Raw genomic sequence first — 12,906 nt, forward strand, 5'->3', positions numbered from 1 at the left:
TTTTCACAGATAGGGGTCTATTTTCTTTGCGAAGCAGGTGCTTAACTTCCATTAGCATAAATGGAAGTCATGTGAATTCAATGAAACACAGAGAAGACCCCCTTTTATTATTTGGCTATAGTTTTTATTCTATTTGTGCATCTTAAAAGTTATTAAAATAGACAGTGGTTGCACGAACCATTTCAGCTTTCTAAGATGTAAAGTTAGAGATGAGCCCAGCTCTTGAGTAAGTTTTGAGGATCTTTCTCTTCACGCTGTGGGATGCAGTCTGTTTGTTGTGAAGCCATACGATCCCATCCAATTAATTGGCACATGGATAAGATAACAAGTCATAAGTTAACCGCAAATATAACCTGAAAACGGTGAGCGCATGCTGCTTCGGAATATGCTCACAGAGAGCTGTTAATCATTGTTGGATTTTTTTAAATGATGTGTGAACTCACATATTCTAGAGAATTAAAAATAAGAATTACTCACTGCCGTGGCTTCTTTACTGAATAGCAAGCTTTTCTATATATACATGGAGTGGATTTTAATAGCCCACGGGCCAGTGAGTATAGAATTAGTCATGTGTCCTGATGATTGATAGTCAGCCTATCTACCTGTCTGTCTCGCAGATGTGTTTTATAGAAAGCCCGTTCCTATTGTTAATGCTTCAGTGCTGTCACACAGATGGGCTGTCATAAATATCCCCTAACAACTATGTTTGCTGCTTATCGGAATTAGTTAGAATGCTGTTTGCAGCTCCAGTTTTGAAAGAAGCAGTTTATCCTCCACCTCCTGTTATTTCTTTTTCCATTAACCTCTTCCAGGGAAGATTTTGTTTTCAGTTGTGATAAATACACACAAGTTTCAAATCCCTGATTGTATTTCTACAGTAGTCAAATGATAAAATTCCCAAACCATTTTCAGCTTACAGTAGGACTTGGGAAAGAAAATGGCAACTTAAGAACGAGCCGGGCAGACGCATAAATGTCAGCGCCCTTCGCTTTATTGGCTTGGCGCCCCACTCACTAACTGCCGGAGGAAGCACGTGCTCGCCTCCGCGGTGTGACCCGGAACTGTGGCGGCATTTCAAGTGACTTGGTTCTTATGACTGGTTGGGGGCTAAAAGAACAGCAGTCATTTTATTACAGATTTCAATACATACAGTAAATTTGACATTTGTTACTCTATTAAAAGGGTCTTGACAAATTCTTGGAAAGGAAAATTGCAGGTGAACACGAGAGATCACACACACCTGTTAAAAAGGTGAAGCATGGCTTCAGTGTTCACCTGAGTGTATTTTAGAGCTGAAATGAAAAATGAGGATGACCGTTTATTCGGGATCCCAACGGGAAAACTGGCCTATGGTGACGCACTTCAGAATGGCGGTCCACGTGTAACGTACAAGGACTATGAGAAAGTGCCTCCAGCAGTTTCCCGAGGCAGCTAGCAGACGGAGAAGGCGGTCTGATGAGCCGTCTCTCGTGCACTTTACGGAGCAGTTCAACATAGAGGAATCTACTAAAGCTGGAAGTGCCGGGAGTTCAAAAGAGTTTGAGTGATACAAAATAAATACAATACGTTTCGGGTTTTAAGTGCCTTACACTTAGGCAATAATCATCTGCCTTGTGGAACTCCTTCATGTTTGCAATAGGACAGCACCTCCATCCCTTTTCCAGGAGAAGTCTTGGACCCTGAATGTGAGTCATCCCCTCTCCATGGGGAAGGGGTGTGCAGAACACAAAATGCGCAGTTACACTGAGATTTGGGGGTTAATTCAAATGAGAGTCCCTTAATGAAAAAGAACAGGGTTCGAAATCAGTTCGGTTAATTGTGGTGCTTTAGCAAGGCCAGCAGCCCCCGCGGAGGACGAACCAGAGCATGGCCAGGCTGCGGCAGCCTCCGGAAGGGAGCGCGGGGCTGGGCTCAGCTTCCCCAAGTCCAGTCATAATCACCCCAAACACTGGTGTTTCTCATTAAGTGAGTGTGGCCACAAGTTGCTCGATTCTTGAAGGTCTTTGCAAGTCCTGGCTTTATTCTTCAGTGGATAAACAATATTATTTTCTTTAGCTGATGCCAAACACTTCTTGGAAAAGAAAAGACTTTGGCATAAATTATTCTGTGGTGCCAAACATCCAGATAAAAACTGCAAATCCAAATACTTAGCTCTGTCGATAATATCTAGATATTTGATGACACGGAAACAAACCGCTGGGGTTTTCAATGGGACTTTTCAGTTCTTACCTGAATTTTTATTGCCATAGCCACAACACTGTGCAGTGGAGTCAAAAAGCACAAAGGCATATTTGTATGAGCAGATTTGGGGTGCTAATAAATATAATTACCTAAATTAAGCTACTTTGAAGTAATATATTAATCCATTTCCTTGTCATAATAAATTACATGTATTTGAAATAAAATAATTTGGTTAAAATGTATGATTGTAATTTTAGTATTAACTTGATGTCTTCTAGGAAAAGTGCTTAATTTAAAAAAGAAAAAGAAAAAGCACTATTAATTCCAATTAATGTTATAATTACTCATCTTATAGTGAACGTAGCAGCAGTGGCTTTCATTTGGATAATTATATATGTAAAAGACCATAATTAAACTAATTATTATATAAATAGTGTGCTTATTCAGGTACATTAGTTTATAAAAATGAATTTATAGGATTAATATCTTTTCAAATCACTTTTTTTTTCCAGATTGATAAGAAACTACTTCTGACTTTTATGTATTATGGAGAAGCTAATTCAATGAAAAGAAAACCCTAATATCTAATTTTATAAAAACCAAATTAATGTGTGCATAGTAATTTGCAATACTCAATGAAATTCATATATTCCCATTTTGGTGATAAATGGCCTATGAATATAAACCTTCTGAAACGAGTACCAGTTTGTATAATTAATCATCTTTATGATTCTTCTGTGATTTCAAACTGTCATCCTCAATAGCAGTTTGGATTTTGAAGCAGTCATTAATTATAGTGTTAAAATTTTTTTTATGGCTGACAAAATTGTGTTTAGTTTTAGAATTTCAAAACTGCTAAATTTTATCTTGAAAAATTACTGCTTAGAACAGTAGCCTCAAATCACAGCTTAGACCAGCCGAGCATGAAGCGGTTGCAATCATGTGTGAGGCTGGATTAACACTGGCCTGTATGCAAATGGAGAGTTGTTTGTTTCTTGCAGGAGTATGTGTGCCGCTCTTGGTGTATCTAGAAGATGATATGAAATCAAGTGCCTGCTTATGCATGCTTACGTGTCAATATTTATATGCTACAGAGGTTGGACTTGCAAAGCGAGGAAGTGAATGAATCATTCTATTCTAATTCCAAAGAAGGTTTGCATGAATTTCTGAGAATGTCAGCTATCAGAACATCTTCTACATTTTAACACATGAATTATTTATCATTTAGGAAGTATCAAAGCTTAACCTTGTTGAAGAAATTTTGCACTCTTACTTTTTTAGGATGGCAGATAAAACTCATCAGTGGTCCATTCCCTAAGATCTTTCTCCTCATGGCCAGACAATAGTTTCTCAACATTTAGATGAAATATTTTATTTTTATTTACCTTAGCATTAAAGACCCATAGGTAAAAAGTGAGCATCTTCTAGTCGCCTAAAAACCAGCCACGTTTTTGATTTAGAAAAACCATTGGGGGTTTCGTTTGTTTGTTGCTGCTGTTGTCCTTTTCATTTGGCAGCACTCCTTGGGTTAATCGCATTCCTTGGTAAGGTTTTTCTCATTTTTAGAGTGCCACGTCCACAGAAACATACGCAGGGTAGATACTTAGCGAGTATCTGTTTGAACAGGATAACCCAGCCCAGCACAGAAAAGCACTCCATCAATATTTGGAGAAATGAACGTCTCACATGTGAAAGTTGAAGGTTAAGGGAAAGCTGAATTGTCTGAAGCATTCACAAGGCAGCCTCCAAGTTGGCTATAGATTGATGGACAGGAAAAGTAATCCATTTAACTACATTTGCACAGACAAGGATATAAAGAAAATGTATCTGGAAAAGAAGGCTCGTCCTTCTTCCCCGCTCCCTATCCCAGTCCCTCACCTCTCCTGCGCTTTTAAAAGTGAGCAATTGGCCACTAGTGTAATGAAAGCCTAACAGTTGATTCAAATAGTTGTCAAACCACTGGAAAAATGCTCCCTTTTCATTGTGCTTTTTTTGGACACTATAGATATGGTAAATCATGAACTACATTATAAAAATACCTCTTTTATGCTCAAACATTCAGTAGGAGGGAATGACATTTCTTTTATTACCTTGGTAAATGTTTTTAAGGTGTTTAGCAATAAGCTTTCTTTTTGTCAAAACTGCTTAGATGCAGTAGTTGCTAGGAATTTACTAGAAAACCTACAGTTAATCATATCAGGAGGGGAAGGGAGATAGGTTCGGTCAGCTAATGTGACGGGGCTGCTTGAGCAGCAAGCACACGCTTTGTTGTTCCCCCGTCATTTTCTTGGTCTTTTCTGTTACGGAAAATGAGTGGTAATTGAAGTTTACAAAGTTTATTTTCCATTATTACCCATCAGCCAAAGTTTTTAGCACTTTTTCCATCTTTTGGGCAGAGGAATAGATCGGTCCAAATAATAGAAAAAGAAATAACGCTTAAGAGATTTCTCAAGAAAAAAGGATGATGAGATTTTAATACAGATGTGAACAAGGTCATCGGCAGGCTTCGTAAATTAACTCTTTGTTTTTTAGCTGTGATTTTTTTTCCTCTGCAGGTAGAAACTCCAGAATTTTGTTGTGCTTCGTATAATGCTAAATTTTAACATGAAGAACATTTTGAAGAGTAGTATTTAAAATAATTTCCTTCGATGGCTGCTGGCTTATTGAAACGGGTACAGAGCCATCTTTTCACTACTTACTTTTGATTTCATGTCTTACCTCTATTTTTTTCCTTAATTGGGTGGTAGTGGATTTTTTTTTAAAGTGGTGTTCTGACAAACATGCGGTAAAAGTCAACCGCTGATTTAAAGAGACGAGGAGGAGAACTTCGGCAGAGGGATCTCAAGCTTCGCGGGTGGGTGAGGAGTCCCTTAGATAGGATTTTATGATAAAATAGGTTCTTTCTTTCTTAACCTAAAATAGTCGGATCTCATCAGACTACTATAGTAGTTTGCATGCTGCTAAATTTCACAGAAATTTTATCCTACCGACTGGGAAATGGCAGATGCTACAGAGTGGAGACTAATGTAACTTCTCCCCTCCGGCCCTCCCTGCACGTGCTGTAAATGCTAAGTTACCACACAGCGGATCTGTTTGTGGTGGAGCCGCCGGCACGTCTACCCCCTCGGTACCCTGCACTCTGGCTTGGAATTTCGGTCCGTGGTTTCATCCATTGTTACCAGTGATGTAGACTCCCCCACGAGTTAAATACAGCGGAGCTGGTATTTATGTGAAGCGAGTAAGCTTGCTCCTTCCAGCGGCCGTTTCATTGCTTATTACCTCCCACTTTGCTTCCATCTGTGTGTGTGGCAAAGGGAACTGTCCGAAGAAATACCGGCTTCCTCTGAACACAAATGTGTATTTGTATACCAGTAAGTCCACAATCTCCTGAATTGGGGTGCCATTAATAATTGCACTTTTAAAAAAACATTTTAGGGCTTAGAAGGGTTTACCAGTCGTTCTGTGGAAACCCACATTCGCTTCCACGGTTTCTGTAAACGCATTAACAACAACAACAAAAATCAATGCTAAAGTGAAAAGGTAATTTGTAAGGTATCTTTTCAATAGAAAACTTTAATTTTTAGGTGAATACAGGAGGTAAGTTGTCATGGATGTGTTCAGCATCAATCGTTAACATAATCGTCCCAGACTTTTTTTTAATGACTCCGTTTAATTAAAAGATTACAAAGATGCTGATGAAACACACATCCATGGAACACTTACCCTGAAACTTGGAGTCCTATCCGTTTTCATTGGTTTGCCATGCGTAATGTATCGGAGAAACCAAACTGAAATCACGGAATAGTTTTCTGTCTTAATTGTCCCAAGATTTTTTTTTTTTAAATTAAGCTACTTTTATATAAGCAATGCCTGAGACAGATATTTTTACCATAAAAAATGCAGCTTTGGGCCGGTGGGAGTTACTGCAGATAAGGCAGCTTCTTAAAATCAGCTGCTAGGTACTATAAAGCCTTTCAAATTACTAACAAATGAGGGAGGCTTGACTGCGGACTGTTCAGAATTGTTAGCCATGTGCATATAAAAAGGGACACATGAATGATATTTGTGTATTTAACCCTGGTTATAAAAAGTCATTTGATTTTTATAACAGCATGTTCAGCGGTTACAAAGCCTTAGGACTTGAGCTAAAAATGTAGAATCCCACTATAGAAAAGTGCCCTGCCGAGGAAACAGCTAGGGAATGCCGGACTGGCCATATCTGGAAGATAAATACGCATGTATCTGTAGATATATACGTGTATGTGTATATTTATAAGGAATAATTGTACTTTAAATTTGATTTTTTAAATGAGCAATAAAAAGTACTGGGACAGAATTTTTCTTGGGATCTGAAAGAACCCTTTCCCCATACCCAGCTCACAAAATTTGGCTAGTATTAGAAGTATGACCACTTAGGAAATTATTTGGGTGGGTTTTCAAGAAATCAAATGTAACAAAAATAAGGAGTATTTCCAAAAAGAATGCAGATCTATATAGGTAAAAAGGAGGAAATGGGAAGAAAGAAAAGGAAAGAAGCAAAAATAACAAAAATAATGAAGAAGGGAATAAGCATTAAGGAAAAATAAAAAAAAAACATTTCCGAAGAGTTTATAATGTGCCAAGCACCGTGCTACTAAGCCTATGATTTTTTGGGGGGAGGGTGTCCTATTTACTATTCACAGCAGTCCTAGGAGATGGGTCTCAAAATTCCTTTCTCACGAATGGAGGAATGAAGATCAGAGACGTTAAGACATAAATTTCATAAGCAAATAAGTGGCGGAGCAGGGAAAAGAAAAGAAACTGATACGGGAGGTGCAAAAAGTCACCCCGGCTCCAAACTCAGAATTTAGTCATTCTGCAATCTCTGCCTCCCTTTAAGTGCACGAGAAGCCCAGGCCAGACACCCAGTGGTTAGGCCAGCTAGTTACCTGGAGGACGGGCTGGGGCAGGATCCGGGGGCACCCTCCATTCCATTTAGGCAGGGAGGGGGCAGGTCCACGCGGCCTCAGAAGTAGGAAGGAGGGGACTAATTTTCATAAATTTTCCACAACTTCTGCACTTTCGCTTTTTATTTTTGACCTTTTATCTCCGAAGAATCCTAGAAGATTAAATACAATCTTTAGAATCTTTTAGCAGGTGATTGAAAACACATTACCTGCCTGCCGTTCCGCTGCGGTACGCGGGCGTTTCATCAAGGGCCGGGGCTCCTGCCTGCCCCGCACGCACGTGTGGGCGTTGTGTGGGCTTCAGCAGATCCTGTAGCTCCCGTTCTTCTCTTCCCTACCTGTTAAAAGAGGTCATGCCTTGTTCCTTAATGTCCTCACGTGGTAAACACCAGCATTAATTTTTTAAGAAAACAAAATCACAAAAATGCTATAAATTGGTATGTATGCCACGTACAGAGGCTGTTTTTAGGAACATGTTCAATCTGAGTGACGCTTTAGAAAAGAACGCGTGGCTATTCCATGATGAACTCATAGTATTTTCTTCCCTTAGATTACCTTTCTCATCCTCTTCCCATCTCTGTTGATAAATGGGTCAGACACCATCATCCCCATTTTACAATTGAGGCAACGAGAGGTTAAGTGCCCGACCGTGGCCAGTAACCAAGACGAGAACAGGACTTAAGTCGCCTGTCCAGATCTGAGCTTCATTTTACCTCCTCCTTAGGGCCAAATTGCTACCTCAGAAACTGTCTTTGTCCTTCGTTCCCTAGGCTGTAAAAATAGGGTTGTATCATACCTATAACAGGCCGTCACTCTTAGAACTGAGATTGTATTATCTCAGGAATCACAGCCCCCAGTGCTTATGGCATAAAAATGCTTTATACACTTAGCAAAAAATTAGAACTTTTCTAATGTGGGGGTGAACTGGCTTGTGGGTGCACTTCGTCTACAAAGCAGTGGCGAAATCTGAATCCTGACCTAGGACGTGGACTTTGGCAGATGAATCTGAAGGCCAATGTTTCCAGACCCATTCTGACTCAGTACAATACCGGACAGGTCTTAGAAGTCCTTCTCTATGGCACTCCCCTGCTATCACTGTGGGCTGTTTCCTTCACGGTGCTTCTAGGTTTTTTTTTTAATCAATTGAAATTACTCATCACGATTAAAAACGTGTGTGAAAATTTTTCCTATCACAAAATGGAAATTGCTGGAAAATTATTCTGAACGACTCTGCTCTGGATTTGGCCTTCAGTGCCGCGGTAGAAACGTAGAGAGATGCGGAAGCCATGTCATTAACATGCCATTTGCTTCCCTGCCACTTGCTTGACACACAACCCACACCGAGAAGTGTGCACTTGCCGCCGTAAGATCAATTTCAGGCTATTCATGTCTGGAATGTCGACGAAGTTAAAAAACAAAAACAAATCCGAACAAACACCTATGCCAGTATTCACACATTTTGACCCAAGAAAACACGGTCATTTTCGCCTGTTCTCATGGTCATCGTGTGCCGCACTCACTCACTGCTGTCTCTTTAATCCCTAGCACGGCACCAGGCATAGAGTTGGTCCGCAGCCCCTGCCGACTGAATACATTCGTGTGCTAGCTGGAGGAACACGAGAGCAGTCTTAGTCTTTAACTAAGAAACAGGGACAAAGAATTTTCCTACTTCACGATTAGGGTATTATTGGGTTAGAAGCCTCCTAGAGGAAGTCTCCGATGAGTTTATGCTCCTGAGCCTCCTTTCCAGCCACTTCCAATCAGACAGAACCAGGTGAGGAAAGTCAGGAGTGCCAAGGACAGGAAGGACGGTTCTGTCCAAATGGATGCTATGTACAGCCACAGATGTAAAATGAAAGGAGTGGTCTTCTTGTTTGTTAGGACGCCTGTTTGGTCTTACCTACAAGTAATTCAGATGCCAAAAACTATTACTTTGGGTGTGGAAACCGCCTGTGAATACACATTCACACATTCAAGCTAAGATTATACTTAAAGCGCTTCCTGATGGTGATACTTAATTCTAAAAACAGGGCAGCGTGCAGTTCACCTTCTAAATCTAACGTTACAATCATCTTGGGTTATTTTTATAGCCAACTAAATGAGAAAGTGTAATAGGATGAGGTAGGTAAATTTAAGTTTCTAGAAGCAATTGTGTTTTCATTGTGTTCTACTCTGGAATGTTTTTTGTTGTGGTTTTGTTTGTGAACCAAAGCAAACATTTCTGTGAAGTTTATGGCATTCTAGAGAGGAAAATACTTTGTAGAATGTTGTTCTTTTTTTCTTTAAACTTCTAATATTTCCAACCTAAATGAAACTTTCACAGATCAAAAAGAGGACAAGCTGCGTTAGAACACCAGGAACTCCTTTGTGAGGGCAAGGACAGGTGCTGGTATTTCCGTAGTCCCATCCCCATGGAAAGGGTCAAAGGTAGTTCCACTGCAGGGTATTTTTGTTTCTTCCTTAGAAACATTTAAATCTAACAGAATTCGTTTTTGAAAAGTTAGGTGTACAACTTAACTGTCATAAATGGTACTCAGTTCTATCTCCAGCTGTACCTGGACACACATTCAAACCTCGATGTTTCCTAACCGTCATTCGTATCATTTCTTAACAGTCTCGCTATTACTACTTCACGAAACTAGGTAAAACATATTTACCTGTTTTCTCGTTTGAGTATGTAGTCCCTATATATTGCTATCAACAGCCCATTACCCACGGCATCGGACGGTCGTTAAACTTGCACCGCCTCAACAGTAATACAGCGCCATGTTTATGAGCCAAACTCCTGGAGCTCTAGCCCGTATCATATATTGTATAACGTATTGTGAGGAGGGTCTGCTTTTTCCCAATACTTCAAGTTCTGTGAAATTATGAGGTGCTCTAGTTATAGCTTGATTCTCAGCTACTATGAGAAAAAGTTACAATCATGTTATCATGGTTGGCTTTGTCTCTCCCTAGGCTTTAGTGCTGTGGTTCTTTTTGGAAGGAGTTGGTCAGGAGTTGGAGAAGAGAAAAGAAATAGTGGACCTATTCTTTCATATAAATATGATACCAACCCTTTGCTGCTTATGCTTTTTGTTAGCTCTTTGGTAGCATTTATTTGGAGGCCTCATTTCCCCGGTGCAGTATTTTCTAAAATTGAGTAAAATGAAGAATGGTGGAACCTAGGAAAAGAGCTCATAGTAGGGAAAATGGACTGAGCGAAGGGGTAACTGTCATTCAGTACTATTACGAACTTATGTCATTGCGTAAGGAGAAATCTGGATTTATTTCAATAACTAGGGAAGTAGTTAACTATTCAAAAACTCATTCAAATGACCAAATGAGAATTCTTATTGGTACTGCATTTCTCAAAATAAGTAGACCTTACTCCCCCACCTGTAGATCATTTCCAGAATTATATTATTGAAACGTTTAAACCTTAGGACTAGAACACTAATGGCAGGATATATGTTGTCGACTGATGATGCCATCCTCCAAGAAGTTGTCTTAGACATTATCTGAGAATATCATCCCCTGTAAAAAAATTTAAAGTTCTAATCATTTGGCTCTGTACAGTGGGTAATTTTTCAGCTGTAAAAGTGATCACAAAGCTTAGCTTGGCTTCCTCCTTATTTTCAAAAATGTGTATCGAGATGAATGTTATTAATGTTTATAGAATAGGGTAGCACTAGTACCTACAGATGGGGTACCCCGTCTTATAGGGCAGTCCTCCAAGAAAATCACTGTACAGTCTAAATCAATTTTAGTCTCTATAAAAACCATTCAGACTTCTACTTGATCCTACTTCTCATCTTCAAATAATTCTCTTTTCCATTCCAAGCATTTGCATGGTTATCTTTAAGCAATTCATTTTTGGATGCTGTGTAATCATTATCCTTTAAATCAGCTAACAAAATTCATATATGTAATTTGTATCGGGTGGGGTTAATTTTCTCCTCACTGCATTGTGCATAGAAGAAGATAGTATTTGGGCAATTTTATAACCCCCCCCCTTTTGGTGAATCGGTATGGCCCACTGGCTAGGGATGCAGATCCTGGAGCTAGAGAATACTGGCCTTGGTATTTGCTAGCTGTGCAAACTTTGGCAGATGATTTAATCTTTCTGTGCCTTGACTTCTTCTTCCGTAAAATGGAAATACTAGTATTACCCTACATAGGGTTGTTGTGAGGAATGAGTTAATACATGTGAAGTACTTAGAACTCTTGGTAAGATCTTGCTGAATACCCAAATCATTCTTTCATAGTAAAATTTCTTTGTATATGTAAACTAGACTTCAGCCGTGCATATTAGCGCACTAGCCACACTTAAAAAAGGACCAATAGCCTGGACTTAGAAAGGCAGTACCACAGTTATTTCAAAATCCTAGTCAATTATGCAGTTTTTATTTGCTGTGTTCACTTTAACTCTGGTCTTCTTACGATGGGTTTTCATGACTGAAAGTGCTTTAACTGGCTGCTGTCATTGTATAGTTTATGTAAGTTTTTAAAAGTTTTATAAAATTCCACAAGTGATTTTTCTTCTGGGAGTGACATTATTCTCTTAAGTTTGTCAGTTTCAGGGTGACACTTCAGAGCCGATTCAGGGATGATCTGGCCTCCTTTATAGTCCAAGAGAAACGGCTGCCCCCGGAGGAGCAGTCAGGAGGCTGCAGGGCTTTCCGGCCTGTGAGATACTTGTTCACCATTTCCCATTAATTTGCTTTGCAGCTTGCAGTTCCCCACAATGACGAATGGACCCGCTTTGCCAGGACCCTCGTGGAGATCCGTGCCAACAGAGCTGATAGCGAGGAGGAAGGCACCGTTGAGTTATCTGCCTAGTGGAAACGAACCACCCCAACCCCAGCCCCGACCTTCACCTTCTAGAATTCAGCTCTGCAGTCATCGATTCCACTCGTATTTGGTGTCCATTCAGTATCAGTGTTGCGTGACATTTTGGGTGTCCTATGTGCCAGCTTTGCTCCAAGTATTCTGAATGTATCCCACCCCGCTTTCCACTGACCTGCCATTCACCAGAGCATTTCTGTCTTTATATTTCTGTCTCAAAAATGGGGGGGGGGTGTAGGCTTTACGGGTTTAGTTGTTGCCTTTTAACTACTTAGTAGCTGTATTTAATAGCTGGAAACCTCTGGTTAAATTTGTTCTTACATGCACTTCTGGCACAGTCCTATTAAATCCATATGAAGCCAGATATGATTAGGTGCAGATGTGGTGTGCTTCATGATACGGTACAGGGCCAAAGACTCGAGATGTGGTGTTTTACATGGTGACTCACATTGTGGATGGATTTACTAGAAGAACACTGCTGCTCCTTATTTAGTGTGGTGTGCTGCATGGAACATATTTATTTGAAAGTATTAAAATAAACGATCCTAGAGCATGTGCATAATGAGAGGACCGTATTGTCTCTGCTGCTGCTGACGTGACATTAAGGTCCAAATAACAATTACAGTATGCCGGTTCCACTGAGGACAAGAAATCTTTAGAGGTTTGTTGCAGTGAACGGAATGAATTTTAATGCCTATTATTTCTAGGTACTTTAACAATATTTCAAATGTAGTTGACTATTGATACTTGTCATTCAAGCTAACACAGTCCAACAAAAGTCTGTGGTTCTTGAATATGACACCATTATGGCCAATAAAATGTTCCACACCAGGTCTGCGCCAGCGTGGATCAGTCCTCCGCTTGGGGAAAGCCTGATTAGAATTCTGCTATGACAAGGGGGTGGGGGAGATACGTGAAGGCCATGTTAGAGATTGATCATGAACTTACAGGC

At 40.0% G+C, this 12,906-nt stretch overlaps 1 protein-coding gene across 3 annotated transcripts in view; it reads left to right on the forward strand.

Annotated features, from left to right (window-relative positions):
• The window catches only part of DYNC1I1 (dynein cytoplasmic 1 intermediate chain 1), a 295,259-nt gene extending 282,474 nt beyond the window's left edge, over positions 1–12,785 (forward strand). For all 3 annotated transcript variants that reach the window (XM_026506111.4, XM_026506119.4, XM_044386674.3), the window contains one exon: positions 11,838–12,785. In XM_026506111.4, the coding sequence (XP_026361896.1) occupies positions 11,838–11,948 (111 nt within the window). In that variant the 3' untranslated portion in view covers positions 11,949–12,785. The remainder of the gene's footprint in view (positions 1–11,837) is intronic.
• The last annotated feature ends 121 nt before the right edge of the window (positions 12,786–12,906 follow it).

This window comes from Ursus arctos, unplaced genomic scaffold (genome assembly GCF_023065955.2).
Source record: "Ursus arctos isolate Adak ecotype North America unplaced genomic scaffold, UrsArc2.0 scaffold_3, whole genome shotgun sequence".
NCBI classification, from domain to species: domain Eukaryota; kingdom Metazoa; phylum Chordata; class Mammalia; order Carnivora; family Ursidae; genus Ursus; species Ursus arctos.